We start from the raw sequence: 17,447 nt of genomic DNA, 5'->3' as shown, positions 1-17,447 counted from the left end.
GCTCTTGGTCTATGTGTGCTCGGTCATTTGTATAATCTTCATTTTCTGTTCTTTACCACAGACCTTCACTCCTCTAGTGGATAAGCTAGGTTTAGGCTCTGTGGTCCCAGTGGAGTTTCTTCTGGACAGACACTTACGTTTCCTGTCTGATGCCAGTGGATTACGTTTGTTTCAGGTATTTGAACTGTGTTCAGATTAGTGCAAATTTAACTTCATGCTCTGTGTGACAATCTTTTTCTTTTTAAACTTCTGTGCTGTTCCACTTCCATGTTCTTGTCTTCCTCCACTCGCTGCCCTATCATGTCTTTGGATTTTCTTTTCTGCTTTTCCAGGTACTTATATTAACCTCATCTGCATTCTAAAAATCCTGGTTCCTGCCTATCTTGGTCAGTTGGAGAGCTGTCTGTTAAGTGTTGTGTAGATGATAATTGGAATGGAAGTTTCACAACAGCTTTTCCATAGCTAGTCCTTTTTTTTTTTCCTGGCATGTTCAGCAATGTTCCTTCTGAATTTTACTCTTGTTTTTGTTTTATTTAATGTCTGAAAGCAGTCCAAGAAGAGCTCTCCCTCAAACTCATGCCTCTTTCACCTTAAAGCACTTTACTTTTATATTAAAACTGTTTGTTGTTGGCAGATGGGAACAGAGAGTCAGAATCAGATTCTGCAGGAACAGCCTTCACTAAGAGAATCTGTTAATGCATTGTTCAGTGACCAGAAACTTCAGGAGATATTTAGTAGAGGTAATACTGCGTTTTTCTTTCTCAGAACCACTTTGACTGTTGGGGAACACTTACGTTATTCTGGGATTTGTGAAGGGGAATAGTAATAGTATCTGTTACTGTTGGTTTGGAAGATTGGTTTTCTGTGTTCTTTTGCAAGCTCTTTACAAGGAATCATTATTTTGAGATGAATGCCAGTAAGTATGCTGCTGAGATACAACTGGAAATACCTGCTGTGTATGATCACTGAAGATCTGGTTAAAGGAGGACATCATACTATTGATAATGTCCATGTATTTACAACTTTCTTGATTTTTAATCTTCCTTGTTTTGAGTTTTTAAAGTTTTGATGCTGTTCTATGATTCTGTTCTGTAATTCTGGGATTTTAGAAATGAAGTTGCTCTGTAATTGTTGATTTTTTGGACCAGAGAAATTTTCCCTTTGTTATATCAAATTCCTTCATTTTTATAATTAATGTATGAATCATTTAAGTTGCAAATACTGTGTGACCAAGGCTGTTCAGCACAGTGTTAATACCCTAGTTGTTATCTGGATTGCATATTAGGATTTAAGCCTGATTGTAGCTTTTGGTTATCCATTGGGATCTTCTAATTCAAGTGCTGAAATAATTTTTCCATCCAAAATTTGGGTTCACAGGTTAGGTGTCCACATTAGAGGTAGGCCACTGTGTTATGTTTGAAGGGGAACATAATGGGGATTTGGTGTCTGTTGGTTTAATAAAATATGTAAACTGAGTGAATTTTGCCTTTACAGTAACTTGGGCTTATTGACATCTTACAGTAGAATGAGTTGCATATGCAAAATGTATAGCAGAAGCCCTAGCATTTTAATTTTGTTCCACTTGAAAGCTGGCACTTCTGTGCACATATGATCCTTGTATGATGCTAAGCTTGTCTGGAAGATGTACTCAAAGTGCTTCTTTTCCAGTTCCTTACAGCATCCAAGGCCAAAGAGTTAAGGTTTACCAACCAGAGGATGAGAATAGCTGGCTCTGTGGTGTTGTGAGCCATCAAGACCCAATAACTCGTCTTATGGAAGTGTCTGTGACTGAGGTAAAAATATTAAGCACTGCTTTGAGAGTTCTAAAATACCATTTCTCAGTGTTTCATGGAGAATGACAGCTTCACCAAAACTTGAACTTCTGGTTCTTGGCTATTTGGTTGTTTTTATTGCGTGTGTGTGTGTTTTATTGTGTGGGCTTTATGGATTTTTTTTTCTGTTGTGATGACTTCTCCCAATAAATGATGATACACAGCCCACTTGTATAAAAGAATCTGTAAGAACTCCTTTGGAAATGAGCTCTATGTGAAAAAATACTGACTATTGAAAAAATTTGAGAGCTTGTTGTTGTAGAGAAAGCTCCTTTCTGGGTCTGTAATGCTGTGGTTTTTCTATTCCATGTCTCAACTTGTATCTGACAGGTTGCAGAAGTAGTTTGAAGCAAGTGCATCATAGAAGATGAAACCTTAGTCTAAACAGATTTGATTGGTGTAGTTTAGTTTTGGCTGTATGCCGTGTTACAATCAGCATTTGGTTTGCTTTATGTGATTCTGGAGTCTGACAGGTTGCTCAGCCTTACCAGCAGCGTGCTCCTAGCGGCTTCCTTTTTCAGGAGCAACTAGAACAGGTCCGTGGATCTGTGTGGAAATTACTATAGCAGCGTTCTTTTTTTTTTTCCCCTGTAGCCTTTTCCATATGCAATAAAATGCATGCAGAACAAATGCACTGAATCTGTATGCATGGGCAGTAATCTTGCACTCTGAGTACTAGATCTATTGGTAATACACAGGAAAAAATACACCATGTATGGTTAATAATTCTGGTACTTTGGAGAGACATTGAAATTCTGGAGTATATGCTTTCAACAGATGCATGCCAGGAAAGAAGCCAATTTATTGTGTATCTACTGTCAGATAAAAAGGTAACCTTCATGCACAGCTACAAAGATTGGGTAGTTATTGCTCATTTTGGGGAGATACCGATGGGGATTGTTAGCATAAACTGAGGTGTTTCCTTCCAGTAGTCTTTTTTATATCTAGCAGAGTGAAGGTGCAGAGTACTAGAACAATACTAAAATGGATTTAGAGAGATGTGCTTAATGCAACGAGAGTTGCAAATAGAGTTGCTCAGTAGAACAAATACATAAGAAAACAATAGTAGGAATCAAATCTGAAAGTTTTATTGACTAGAGAAGGAGCAAAAGGACAGAAGGTAAACTGAAAGGTTGTAGTGTTGGTAAGAAAATGGACAAAAAGATAGGGCAGATGAGAGATGGGCTGCAGAGAGTTTAAGGTCTCTTACGTTGATATTATGTTGATGCTCTGAACTAAAAACTAACCTCTTCTCTTGTTCCTCCTACCTCCTCAATATCAATCTGCATAAAAATTAGAGTGGTGAAATAAAGTCAGTGGATCCTCGACTGATTCATGTGGTGATGGATAACACTTCTCCAAGTGAGGTACTGCAGCAGTTCAGATCTTGTGTATACAGTATGAAACTTGGTAACGATCTAGATATAAAACATCTAAACATCAGTATTCAGTTGTTCCTATGTTTATGTTCACTGCGGGCTTTTGGTAATGCAACTGAAGGAGGAAAACTTTCTTTACCCCTCTGAGAAATGGTCATACCTTCCTTTAAACAATCTTTTCTTTTAGTTTAGGCCTGTTTTACTAAGTTCAGCATGGGTATTGTAAGAGTTCAGTAATCAGAGTGGTTGTGTTCCATTTGAAGGGGTAGTTCTCTAATAAAGAATGTCCATGTGCTCAGTGCCTTCATTTAACAGGATCACCCTTTGCTTTTCCACAGACCATGTTAGGCATTTAAAAAAAAGAGAAATATATCATCTGGCCTTTCTGAAGCAGACTTGTATGCTAGTGGCATTTCATTGCTTCAGTTGAGAGATTACATGATAACTTCTGGACCTGTTTTTATCCTGGTCAAAAGGGCATGTTATATCCTACAGTTAAAAATTATAGGCTTCAGGTAGTGAACAAGATGTTTGCCCCTGAAAAGAACCATCAGGATGAGACTTGTTGCACAAGTTAGTGCGCAAATATCTTTCGTACGTTAGCAAGAATTACGTTGGCCATGTTTTGTGTTCCCCAGAATCTGCTATGATACAGTATGTGCTGCAGCAAAATAGCTCAGCTAAAAAACTTACTATGTAGATCCTATCCTAGTTAAAAAAAACAATAGCAAACAAAAGCAAAAACAAACAAAAAAAACAGAAAACTGTTCATGTTTGTGTTCTGTGTTCATGTCATATCTTCTAGATCTGTTTAAAAGAAATGTCTAAGCTTAGAGTAGCATAATTATTCCTCATTCTAACAGAGAAAATGATCTTTGAACATGTAGACTTGTTTGTTCTGTTTAGTGATTTTATGGTTTTGTCTATTGTAGGGAGGGGGCCTTAAAGCAGCTAAATCTTCTAAAGGGAAAAAGAAGAAAGAAAGTTTGGAGGGAAAAGATGGACGGAGGAGAAAAAATGCTTCAGATTCTGGGTGTGATCCTGCAACAAAGAAGCTAAAGGAGAAGGGTGAGGTGGATAGCAATGGCAGTGATGGAGGTGAGGCAAGCAGAGGTCCTTGGAAAGGAGGCTCCAATAGTGAAACAGGACTGGATCCAAGGGCCAAGCAGTTGCCTTCATTCATTCCTCAAATTAATCGCAATATTCGCTTTGCCACTTACACCAAAGAGAATGGTCGAACACTAGTAGTCCAAGATGAACCAGTTGGTGGTGACACAGCATTACCCTTCACTCCATTTTCTGCTGTGGCTGGACAAGCGTTACTAGTTGGATCTGGATGTAAAGAGGCAGGAAAATCACTGGAACAGGTTAGCCAAGGCACAGTGACTTCTTCAACCACAGTTACTACAACTGCTTTGACACCAACAACTGTGAGAATCTCTGATACCAGTTTGCCAGCTGTTACTGGACAGGACAAATTGAAAACAAACCGATCACAAGCCCAGGGAGAGGTGAGTAGTTCATGATCCAGCACGTTCAAGAAAAATGCATATTTGCCAGCAAATCTTTTGAAACGTTCCTGGTACAAAGCGTGTACGTGGAACTGTACTGAACTACTTTTTCTCTGATTAATCCCTCCTTTTCAAAGAAAATAACCTTTCTATCATCTGATCTAAGAGAGGATCCAAAAGAAAATGATAATTGATAAGGAACTTGTAAGAGACAACTTTTTAGTGAACTTCTGAGCACTCTGGTTTTATTCAGCCTTAATCTGAGAAATAACTTACACAATACAACCTTAAAATGACTTGGAACGCTGTACTTAATGTAACTCATTTTGTCATGTCACATGGAATATAACCTACTTAAAATATCTTGCCTTTATATCAACAAATGTGCATGAGAACATGAACATTTAAGTTATATGAGGCTACATTTTGAGAACCCTTTATGGATTGCCAGTTTGTCTCTTAGAACAAAGATGTGTCCATAGTAGAAAAATGAGCCAATAGCATCATATACTATCTGACACTGAAAGCAAAGAAGTAATTGAAACATCTGAGATGGGTATCTTTAGGTATTAAGAGCTCAGTAGGGAAGTGGCTCAAGGATTTTTCAGTTACATGCCCTTGTTTTCAATGGGAAAAGTAGAAGGGAAACTGCTAATTTTTAAGTAATCAAAGGAAAGCTTATAAAAACAAAACCCCAACTCAGTAAGGAGTACAGGAAAAAAAAAAACAACTTTCTCTACTATATAAATAAGTGAATATAATAGAAGATGCGCTAGAGATTCCAATGAGATTTCCAGGAGTTTAAATGGGCTGCTTTCATCTGTCTTTTGTATTGGCTAATGGAACTGGGGGGAAAGCAAAATATTTACCTCAAGATAAGGATTCATAGATGGTAATGGATAAAGCAGAAATTAAGTTGCAGAAGACAGGAGGGTTGCATAATAACATTGTTAGATAACATTATGACCTTTGTTATTCATTTTCATCTCTTATTCCCTGTCCAGAGGAAAAGAGTTGTGAGCAACTACAGATTGCATAAGTGAACAGTCAAAATTGTATCTGTCGTCATTGGTATTAAGGAAATACTTTAATTGTGCTGAGAAATTTTGGTACTACTTCTCCTTTCCTTCCTTTCCCCAACCCCAAATCACTTTTAAATCATTATTAATACTCTGGCTTTATAATCTGCAGGTAGACTACTAGACCAGAAACTAAGCACCATATCAGACAGTTGGGGAGGGAACCACACACAAAACCACCCAGAACTACTTTTTTTTTTTAACTGATGTGTTGATATTTTGTGTGTTATTCCTTTGGACTATCCACTTTATCACAGTGTGATCTGGAACCTTGAGCTTAATAAGCTTGGCTTGCATTCATATTCATATGCGATTTAAAAACTGTTATGTTTAATGTGATAATTCTAAACATTAGTACAAATTATTTGTATTGAGACAGCTTCCACCCCTGCTTGCTTCTGCTTTGTGGGAGGTGGGGGGAAGGCTGGGAGGAGAAGGAAGATTCCTGTTTATGAAAACAACTTCGACTTCAAAAAGAAAAAACTGCAATTTTAATATCTGGAAGAATTGGAATGGAGGATACTAATATATTGTTAAAGTTACTAAAAAGAGGTTGATAAGGAGGAACAATCTAAACATGAGTTTGCGGCATAATAGGTGTGCAGTGACACTAATGGCCAATAATACATATTACACAGAGGCTGTAGTTTTAATTTAGCATGGCCTTGGAATAAAATAGTGTTAATCATGAGCGTTAAATGATGTAAAGAGCATACAAGACCTCTTCCTGCTGCCCGGCTCCTGGAGCACAGCATGGTGCCCCAGGGCCAGGCCCAGGTTTTCTGCCCAGGCTGAGGGGTGCAACTGCTGCTTTCTGGTTGGCACTCACACACATGCCACAGGCTCTCCATATTCTCAAATTCCACTGGTTGTACCAGAACAGAGTTGGTGTCTGAAAGATATCCTGGCACCAGCCTAAGCCCCCCTTTCTAATGGGCTGGTCCAGCTTGAAGTTTGCTGACGCTTGGGGAAGATACATGCCTGAACCAGTGTCTGGGAGTAAAAGACACCCACTCACTCCAGGAGCTGCCACCACAGGACAGGGTTATCCAGTCCCCTGATCCAGCTCTGGTAGCTGGCACCAGTTTTCACTCGCATGCATGCAGGTCTCACCAGTAGCTGTCACTTAGTCCTTACAGCACACATAGAGATAAATATTTAAGATTTAATAAGAAAACATAAGATAGGACAGACTGTAGTGATCAGGCACAGGGCTCAGCCAGACAAGTGCACTTAAAAGCTCCTCTTACACCTTTTTTCCACCTATCCCACCTCTTTGTGCCTCCTTGCTCCCCCTTTGCCTGCACACCCCTTTGTGGGTTTGTAGAGCACTACCGACTCCTACACCCTTCCCAGTTGGGGACCCCCTGGTTAACAGTCAGGTGCAAAGTGCTGCTTGATCTTCCTGCAGTTTCTAAATAGTCTGTCAGTTACTGTGAGTGGGAGGTTTGTTTCTTTTAATTGTCTATGTTTCTTTTGTTAGATCTGTGTCTTGGTGTATTTTGTTTTCTGGCTTTTCCCTTTTTCCTTAATCTCCAAATTGAGGAGGCCCTTCATCAGATAACCTCACTGGAATAAGCATCTTCACACTGGCGCTCACGTGCCCTCGTCAATTACTGTGACTGCCCAGGTTTTGTCATCACTGTATCACGTATCATATGTTGGTCAGTCTTGTGTTCCCTTGCATTGTTGTTTATGGCTTCCTCCCTGTCTTATTATCCCTCGTTGCATTGGAAAAGGACCTTTACACTTAAAGGAGGAGACAATGTCCTTCCACATACTCTTACAATGAATATTCTCTATGACTGATGAGATTTCTAAGTTGAAATTCGAACAAAAGGAAGAGAACCAACAAGTTAGTCACAGAATATAATCACAGTAGGATTGACTGTGAGAATTGAAAAATCTGAATAAATTGAGAACAAAAGAATATTCTGTTTCACAGTGATGGAAACTTGCAAGTAAGAAAATTTTTCAGTATTTAAAGGTGATAAAAAATTAAGCCCTTTGTCCTTAACCTCTACTGAGCAAATCCCCTAGAGAGCACCTATTCTTAAGCATCTGTGTGCCAGTCAGCAGATGTGTGCCTGGCCTGTCATCAGGAACAGTCTATTCAGTAACTGCTAGAGGCGTTTATTTAATTAACTTTGCAAACTAAGTTAAGTATTTTAAGGGTGCTGGTTAAGTAGAAGCTTATCAGGATGGTCCTGGGGGAGGGTGAGTACTGAAACAGTGAATGATTGAAAGGACAAATTTGCTGTAGGAGAGTGAATGACTGAAAGGTACTTTCAATTATAACTCTCCAGTGATTTGAAACAAAACAGCATTTTAAATTGCTTGTTTTTCTGTGAATTAGGCAAACGTGTCTTGTGTCTCACTTTTGTTCTAAAGCACAAGTCATTTAGTGTTCATTTTTTCCATGTCTTCACTCCATAACAGACACTTAGCTCATTATTTTCAATAGCTTGTAAGTAGGAAAAATTATTCTAACAATCTTTAAAGAAGTCTGTTCATTGTAAATAGTACTTCTACTAGATTTTTTTTTTTACTGTAGGTGGATAAGAAGAATGCTAGTTTTGTAATTAGACCAACCAAGGTACTGATGAATCAAATAAGAATCCTTTATTAGGCTAATGCTTTTTAATTTTGTTTCAGAATTCTCGAAATTCGCTTTTGGCTTCTTCTGGATTTGGAGTCTCTCTCCCAAGTGCTTCCCAGACCTTGGTATTTGGGGGTGGAAGAAGCCAATCAAATGGAGTGGTGACTCCAGAAAGCAAGCCTTCTGGGTTTACTTTTGGTTGTAGTACTGGACAAGAAGCTCAGAAAGATTCTGATCTTTCCAATAACTTGTTTTTTCAATGCATGTCCCAAAATCTACCTTCCAGTAACTACTTCACAGTCATTTCAGAGAGCTTGACTGAAGATGCCTCCAGTCGGGACTCATTCAAGCAGTGTACAGAGAATGTGGGTGCTGGGACCTGCAAAGGTAAAATTCTTTCAGCGGACACTAAACCAGGGGCCCAGTCTGGCAGTTCTGTGGAGCGGAAGCTGCCTGTGGAATCCATGCCCACCCTTACTCCAGCCTTTTCACGAAGCCTGTTGAATACTCGCCCCCCAGATAGTCATGAAAACTTATTTTTACAGCCCCCAAAGCTATCAAGAGAGGAACCCTCAAACCCTTTTCTGGCATTTGCTGAGAAAACAGAACTTAGTCCTTTCAGTGGCTTTGCATCTTCATCTCAGACAGGGGTTTCTACTCCATCTACACCCGTGGGTCATAAGGCTACTTCTGGCTGGCCAGAATCACTCACATCTACAGACTCTTGTCAAGCTAAGAAGAAAACCTTGTTTATAACAACTGATTCCTCAAAGATGATCTCCAGTACTCCTTGTTCAACAGTTGCTGTTGGTGTTCAGAGTCCTTCCACCGTAGGGAATGGCCGTTCCAGCTCACCAAGCAGTAACCTGACACAGCCCATTGAGATGCCCACACTTTCCTCCAGCCCAACAGAAGAAAAACCAGCTGTTGGGCCTGGCCAGCAGGACAATCCTCTTCTGAAAACATTTTCTAATGTGTTTAGCAGGCATCCACCTGGCTTTTTCTCTTCACAGTCTGAATTTCCACAGGAGAACAAAGCCCCCTTTGAAGCTGTGAAAAGATTTTCTCTAGATGAGCGGAGCTTGACATCCAAACAGGACTCAGACTCCAGTACCAATAGTGACCTATCAGATTTGAGTGACTCTGAAGAGCAGTTGCAAGCCAAGGCTTGTATGAAGGGAATCCCAGACCACTTGATGGCAAAGCTAGGTCCCAATGCAGAACGCAATGCTGAATTGCTGCTGGGGAAAGGAAAAGGGAAACAAGCCCCAAAGGGCCGGCCTCGCACAGCTCCCCTAAAAGGTGATGGCTTGAATGTAGGTTGTCTTGGAAACAAAGGGGTGGGGTATTGTATTTCTCCTGTATGATGAACTATGTGAAATAGCCACAGGTGTAAACCTCATTTATGCTGGGTAGCTAACATACAAGATATTTACAAGGTTAAAGCTTAATACTTCTTGTATGCAAATTAATGTGTTCACTTTGAGAATTGTTTAAGCATATATATGTCTGGACAAAACTGTTATGCTGCAGACTTGAAAACATTAGATTCTTTTTGTGTGGATTTGTTAATTTTACTGCTAACTTACATCCTAATTAAAAGTACCAACTGTTAGTCCTTGATTGATGAGAATGGGCTGTAGGTGCTGTCTAAAGCATCTGATTGTTGTGTTGGGATTGGGAGCAAAAGCTGGAATGTCTGTAAATAAATGCTGTTTGGTACTTTGTGTAGCCCAATTTAACCAGATGACCCTTCCTTTTACAAAGGCTTTTTACTTTTAAAATAACTGTGGTTCTGGTGCATGGAAGACTAATAGAAGCTTGTCTGTTGAAATGAGCAGTCTTATTGGTTTGTCATGGGTATGAACATACAGATTTCTGAAAATACGTGTATTGGGGCCAGTATCCTTTTGCTGTTGCAGTTAACTAATGAATTTTTACTTCTACTTTGCCTCACCCAGTTGGCCAGTCGGTACTGAAAGACATGAGTAAGGTGAGGAAGCTGAAGCAGTCAGGTGAGCCTTTTCTCCAGGATGGCTCTTGCATCAATGTAGCCCCACATCTGCACAAGTGTCGGGAGTGCCGTCTGGAGCGGTACCGCAAATTTAAGGAGCAAGAGCAGGATGACTCAACTGTGGCATGTCGCTTCTTCCATTTCCGGAGGTGCTCAAATCCTTCCTTCCTTCATATGTAGTTTATGCGCAGAGTTTGGACCATGTCCAAGCACAAAGTATTTGTGTTTTACTTACTTAACTTGCTTGGGTAGAATAATGAAGATTTTGAGTATCTTGCGTTTCCCTGCATCACCTGACTGGCATTTCCTTGCTTAGGCGGAGAGGTGAGGGAAGAGCTGTTGCTGGAATGTACAGCTGTATGACAGTAGGAGAGGTGCTAAATCCAGCCTTGGGAGATTGAATTTGCTTTATTGGGTAGCAGTTTTTGTATGCAGTAACTGTTCTCTTGCCCTGTCATAAGGAGTTCGGAACAGAGAGAAAACTTTAATTTAGTTAAGTGATGCGATATTGCCAGCATGAGACTGATGTTTGACTCAGTTTTGTAAGTTGAGTACAAAACTGATTTCTAGGAGCAGGCCGCTGCCTGTATTTTCTCTGTGTAGTGCATATGCTCCTTTGCAGTTCGTGTTTCTCTTCATCTTCCTTATCTGCCTATTGTAGCAAGCGCAAGACATCATTTGAAAAAAGATGTGTACTCACTTTTGGACATTTAAAGGACGAAGAAAATTTTTAGTATGTGCCACCCCTAAGGATTATAGCTGCTGCTCTTCCTGAACTTGTTAAAAATTAAACTAGCTTTGAGATTAAAGTCAAAATTATTTTTGTTGAAAAATAAAGTTACTTTTAATAATGGCAGGAGACATTCAGGCTTCCCTAAGTTACATTGTTACACCTTTTACTACATGAAGACTAGGAGCATCAACTGCTACTGATAGAACAGTTGTCTCATAACAGTTGTCTCATCTCTGGGAAGAACAGTGTCAAGAAGAGTAGGTACAATAAGGATTTTTGTCTCTTCTAACGTGAACTGTTAGAGTAGTTGTTAAGTGCTAGCAGTACTAGCCAGAATTGAAATACTGGTTTCCCAAGAGTTGGGAAATAACTTTCTGCTCAGTTAAAATAGAGAACGAACCATGCACAATTTTACAAGCAGTATCATGCAGATAATTTTGTTGTTGCAGTATCATGCAGACTAATTTTAAGGCCCAAATAATTTTAATTTTATCATCTCTTTCTATTAATAGTATAGAATTATACCAATCTGTAACAATCTCTCATGTGGAATTTCACACCAACACATACTGGGACCTGGGCATCCCTTTTGGTGGGTTTTGCAGCCATTGCTTTTGTGTACCTTATTCTCTGCTTTATTTGGATTTGCATAATAATTTTACTGGCTGTAAATTATTGTACTGTAATTCAAGCCTTTTTCCCCTTTCTGGATCTATATTTTGATATAGATTGCATTATAAATTAATTAAAGGTGGTTAACAAGCTTACTTTATCCTGTTTTCTGCAGGCTGATATTTACCCGGAAAGGTATTCTACGAGTAGAGGGTTTCTTGAACCCACAGCAGAGTGACCCTGATGCCATGAGTCTGTGGATTCCTTCCTCCTCCCCTGCAGAGGGGATTGATTTGGAGACTTCAAAATACATCCTGGCCAATGTTGGAGACCAGTTCTGCCAGCTTGTTATGTCAGAAAAGGAGGCGATGATGATGGTGGAGCCACATCGTAAGCTGGGTTTTTGACGTGTTTTTTATCCATCTTCTCTTTGTGACGTATACAATGCAATGGAAGAGTTAAATGAGTAACATAACTTTTTGTCAAAATGCTTCTCATTTTCTTCAAACAAGAAGGCTATATTCACTTCTTTTGGGTGTGTGTAATTGTGTAAATGCTACGTAATCACTAGAACTTGGGATTTTTCTTTTGGATCAGTGCAGCATTTCTACAAGGGAAGCTAACAGTAACTTTCTCAGACATCATTAGTTGATTGTTCAGTAAGCAAATGCAGAAATTAGCTGACCCATGGTCCTAAGAAAATAGAAATAAACGCTTTTCATGTTGATGAGCTTCACTTTAATGAGCATCTTTTTTTTTTTTAATGCTTCAGTCCTATTATGCTCCAGTGGCATCACATAAAAGCACAGGGTTTTCTGTGTAAAGAGTAGCACGCACATTCAGTGTGCAAGTACTCAGCTAAGGAACTAGTTGACAGCATTGCCACTACAAGGGGGAGTGTGTTTGGAACAAACTTCCTCAAGGTATCCAGTTCAGCCTATCATATTGATAGTTCTGTCTGATTTTTCACTTTAGTTCCTGGAACTTATGAGGGCATCCGTTTGGAGAGGACTACTACTTCAGCAGATTTCTTAGTTCAGAATCCAAAGAACTGATAGTCATCCAATTAATGAAATTAAATACTCCTTCCTTATAGTTTTATATGTTCACGTTATTTGTTCACAAAGCTAGCAGAAGTTTTATAATTTTCTTGTAACTTCCATGAAATTCAGTCTCTATAGAGCTTTGTGATGTGCCCCATTTCCCTGTAGTGTGTGTGTTTTGGGATTTAACCTTACAACCTCTTAGAAATGGGGATTTTAATAATGTCAAAGGACTAGCAACTCAAAGAATGTCTCTGGATGTAAAAAGTATGTGTTTCTATACTCTGCCCCCAAGTCATGTTTCTGTGAATTGCTTGTCAATGTTACTGTGGTATTCTCAAATTAGATGAGAGACATACAAAATGTCAAAGCAATGATTCCTAATGTTCCTTCTATTTTTAGAGAAAGTGGCATGGAAGCGAGCAGTACGTGGTGTGAGGGAAATGTGTGATGTGTGTGAGACAACACTCTTCAATATTCATTGGGTTTGTCGCAAGTGTGGGTTTGGGGTCTGTCTGGACTGCTACCGGCTGAGGAAGAATCGTCCACGTAGTGGTGAGTACTGTTTTTTTTCCTTACTGTCGTCTACAAAATAGCTGGCTTTCAGTGGGGATAGTTTCTGGGAAGTTGCTTAAGCTTTTGTAGGGGAGTTGGTAAGTATCAACATGGGAGTCTGTAAGTTTGGAACTTTAGCACAGCTGCCTTATATGTTGCTGTTCCATTCTCCATTTCTTTAAATAACTGCATTTTATCTATTTGGTTAGAGTTTTTATGTTAAAATTGTAACATCAATAGGCATAGGTTGTGTACTGAGGAAGACTGCTGTCTAGTTCTATCTTTTCCTCAGATAGCAAAAGAAGAATTAAATAACACTATGCCTGGTTTGAACCATCACAAGATGGACTAGTAAGCAGACACTACAGAGAACTACTTCCTGTACAAAGGAGGTTTTGGAATGTTTTCTTTTCTTGATTCCTTAATGCTTTTGTAATTCAGGAAAACTTCAGTAACTTCAATTTCTAACAAATAGAGAATGTTTTTGCAGAAGTGTGAGTATCAGGTGCTTTTGTGTATATTTGTATTGAGACAGCTTTGGTAGTATGGATGCTGACAGTGGCCGATCTTAATAAATGTAAATCTACTAATGATAGTTACGTGACTATATGAAGCAGACGTACAAAATACTAAAGATAGTGAGTACTGCTATCTGCTCGTTACAATAAAGATTCCTGAGAGCACTGAATTATAAAAGCAATGGGTTTTAAAATTAACTAAAACTTCCCCTATTTTTGTATAAGGGAGAAATTACTGCCAGAATACACCAGAAAACAGCATACCAGTCTTTAAGATGTAGTTAACCAGGGTATAACGGAAATAATTGAAAGAAAGTAGAATAGGGTTTTTTGCATTTGGCACTGTACATGTTTGGAAAAGGCATTTGGAACTGAATATGCCACTGACAGAATGTGGTATAAAGACTTTCATGATTCAAGGGCAGTGGTCCTTTAACACCTTCTCCTCTCACATTATAAAATAATAAGCGCGTTATCCATGCTAGGTTAAAATAAAGATGTCTTGGGCACATGGGAAGTTTGTATTTGTTGGTGTATAGAGGAGGGTCAATACAGAAAAGATTGATATTTCACAGTGCCAAATAATTGTGGTGTGTGTATTGCTTATGAACAGCTTCCTGAAAACAGTATTCTAATTATGGTTTATTAGTAAGTCCGAAATTTTGGGATGGGCCAAAATGTACAACAAAGGCATTACCTTAAACACAATTACTTGCCTCAAGAGGCTTCAGAACATTGTGATGTAGAAACAACCTGTGCAGATACCAGGTCTAAAGGACCCTGAAATGAAGTTTTATATCATAGAATCATTCAGGTTGGAAAAGGCCTGTAAGATCATCCAGTCCAACGTTTAACCTAGTACTGACAAGTCCACCAGTAATATGATCCTTTTCATCTTCTACTCTCATTTTCACTGTATTTTTAAAGGAAGAGAATGGTGTGCAGTTTATGCAGTAATGTGTATGTAGGCGCAACTTGGTTTAGAATCTGAAGTAATATATATTTGTCAGGCTGCTTTTCAATCTATTTATTTGTTACTTTTTAGCTTTATTAAGCAAATATAGTTACAAGAAGGCTTAGTTTCTTCTTCCTGAAACTGATATGCAAATACTTGTGGAAAAGTTTGGGAGATGATGATGTGAAAAGTTAGAATTACTATACAACTTAAGAAAGTAATATGAGAACAACAGTGATCTTCAAAAATTGAGGCAAGAAGCAAACATTTTTAGGTGATAGAAAATAGTGAACCCCTAAAGATGAAGGGAAGATTAATGTGGTAGCTTTTTCTGGATGCAAAGAAGTTGCTGTATATCGTGTTCTAATGATCTGTATTTATAGTTTATTTCTGAGATCCTCAGGTTAATCTCCTGCACTGTAAAGAATCTGAAGAAACAATATCGATGCATTGTAAAGTTCTAGTGACTTTTTTGAATAAATTTACTTTTTTGTGTGTCTTTATTCCAGAGACAGAGGAGATTGGTGATGAGGAAGTGTTCTCATGGCTGAAGTGTGCAAAGGGTCAGTCTCATGAACCAGAGAATCTCATGCCAACACAGATCATTCCTGGTACAGGTAATGCTTGAAACCTGAAAATTCATAGTTAAGGCCTTGTTTTTAGATTTCTTTACATGTGATATTAAAAAACTAAACTTTATTCCAGCCCTTTATAATATTGGAGACATGGTTCACGCAGCACGAGGCAAATGGGGTATTAAAGCCAATTGTCCGTGTATTAATCGGCAGAACAAGTCAGTGTTGAGACCAGCCGTCACTAATGGAATATCACAGGTATGTAATCTTGTGCTGTAATCACTTCGTTTGACACTACATTTTAAAGATCTATTAAAATGTTAGATTGTTTAGGCTAATCTACTGTGAAACACAGACTTTTTCTCGGTGTGTGTTAGAAGTGTCTTGGCTAAGCAAAATTAATCCAGGATGCTTTTCAGGGGTGTATGCTGTAATTGTTATTTACCAAATGGATATCACAGAATCACAGGATAATCTAGGTTGGAAGAGACCTCCAAGATCATCTAGTCCAACATCTGACCTAACACTAACAAGTCCTCCACTAAACCATATCACTAAGCTCTGCATCTAAACGTCTCTTAAAGACCTCCAGGGATGGTGACTCGACCACTTCCCTGGGCAGCCTATTCCAATGCCTAACAACCCTTTCAGTAAAGAAGTTCTTCCTAATATCCAACCTAAACCTCCCCTGGCACAACTTTAGCCCACTCCCCCTGGTCCTGTCACCAGGCACGTGGGAGAATAGACCAACCCCCACCTCGCTACAGCCTCCTTTAAGGTACCTGTAGAGTGTGATAAGGTCACCCCTGAGCCTTCTCTTTTCCAGGCTGAACAATCCCAGCTCCCTCAGCCACTCCTCGTAAGACTTGTTCTCCAGACCCCTCACCAGCTTCATTGCCCTTCTCTGGACTCGCTCAAGCACCTCGATGTCCTTCTCGTGGCGAGGGTTTGAGCTAATACTTCTTATGTATAAGTTTGAGCAGGAAGCCATTCATACTGATGCTCTATCTTGAAACACTCCAGTGTGAGTAGTTTGCAGTATGTGTACTTTGTTACGGTTCCTGAATGTTATGCTGAATCTAGAGGAGTTTTGTTACTGCTCACACAAAAATCATCCTGTAAGAAGAAAATTTAAAAGTTTGGGCTTGCGTTAAAAAATTTGCTAAGTAGTACACGATAAAGTTCATGTCACAACACAAGGTCTAATATACGGAGATGACAAGCTTCTGTACTCTGCTGCTACATAAGCACAAAGGAATTCTTCTGTTAGCTTGAAGCAAAGAAAGAAACAAAAACACGAAAAAAACAGTGCTTTAGATAAATAAAATGTTTTCAAGTTGAACTCTTCCCTTTGTTCAGCATTTAGCAGGTGTTTATATCTTTGTTTTAGCTTCCGACTGTAAATGCCAGTGCATCAGTCTCTGGAAGTGAGAGCACCTTTTCCACTGGAGCAGGGACAGCTGGAGCAGGGCAGCTAGAAGTGGACAGTGTACCAAAATCTGAAGCAAATGATAGTAGGACAGAAGAACCTGCAAAAACAGAGACATTATCAACCAATAACACTGCTGAAACAAAGACTAACAGACCACTTTGTCCAGAAACAACCCCATCATCAGCCTTACACTGGCTTGCAGACTTAGCAACACAAAAAGCGAAAGAAGAAACAAAAGGTGAGCAGAACACACGCATTCTGGGGTTGGAAATAAAAAATAAACATTAATGTGCTGCTTACTTGCTATTCCTTGTGAGAGTGTACGTTCTTGAATAGAAAAGAATGTTTTTTCTTCCTTTGCCTCTGGAAGCAGATTTTTTTTTTTTTACAGGCCTTAGGAATATGGAAAACTAGGAAGATGATATTGCTAAAGATAAAAATACTGTCTTGTCACTCCTAGTTTATCTCAGTGCTGGTTCTTGTGTTTATTTTCTAAGTAATAAGCAGCTGGTATCCTGATGTAAAGTGATAGTAATTAATTTCAGATGCAGATTTGTCAGTTTATGAACTATCGAAGTAAACAAAGCTGTTCAGTGTGCAATCTGAAGAG

The 17,447-nt window shown here is 39.1% G+C and overlaps 1 protein-coding gene across 3 annotated transcripts in view; it reads left to right on the top strand.

Annotated features, from left to right (window-relative positions):
• KDM3B (lysine demethylase 3B) overlaps positions 1 to 17,447 on the top strand; it is a 52,888-nt gene that overhangs the window by 12,490 nt on the left and 22,951 nt on the right. For all 3 annotated transcript variants that reach the window (XM_040573959.1, XM_040573960.1, XM_040573961.1), the window contains exons 3-14: positions 62 to 175; positions 635 to 740; positions 1,669 to 1,793; positions 3,131 to 3,199; positions 4,144 to 4,722; positions 8,457 to 9,702; positions 10,362 to 10,563; positions 11,935 to 12,149; positions 13,205 to 13,357; positions 15,340 to 15,447; positions 15,536 to 15,663; positions 16,796 to 17,075. In XM_040573959.1, coding sequence (XP_040429893.1) covers positions 62 to 175; positions 635 to 740; positions 1,669 to 1,793; positions 3,131 to 3,199; positions 4,144 to 4,722; positions 8,457 to 9,702; positions 10,362 to 10,563; positions 11,935 to 12,149; positions 13,205 to 13,357; positions 15,340 to 15,447; positions 15,536 to 15,663; positions 16,796 to 17,075 — 3,325 coding nt within the window. The remainder of the gene's footprint in view (positions 1 to 61; positions 176 to 634; positions 741 to 1,668; positions 1,794 to 3,130; positions 3,200 to 4,143; positions 4,723 to 8,456; positions 9,703 to 10,361; positions 10,564 to 11,934; positions 12,150 to 13,204; positions 13,358 to 15,339; positions 15,448 to 15,535; positions 15,664 to 16,795; positions 17,076 to 17,447) is intronic.

This window comes from Cygnus olor, chromosome 14, assembly GCF_009769625.2.
Source record: "Cygnus olor isolate bCygOlo1 chromosome 14, bCygOlo1.pri.v2, whole genome shotgun sequence".
Classification (NCBI taxonomy): Eukaryota; Metazoa; Chordata; class Aves; order Anseriformes; family Anatidae; genus Cygnus; species Cygnus olor.
This window is presented reverse-complemented; position numbering and strand designations above follow the sequence as displayed.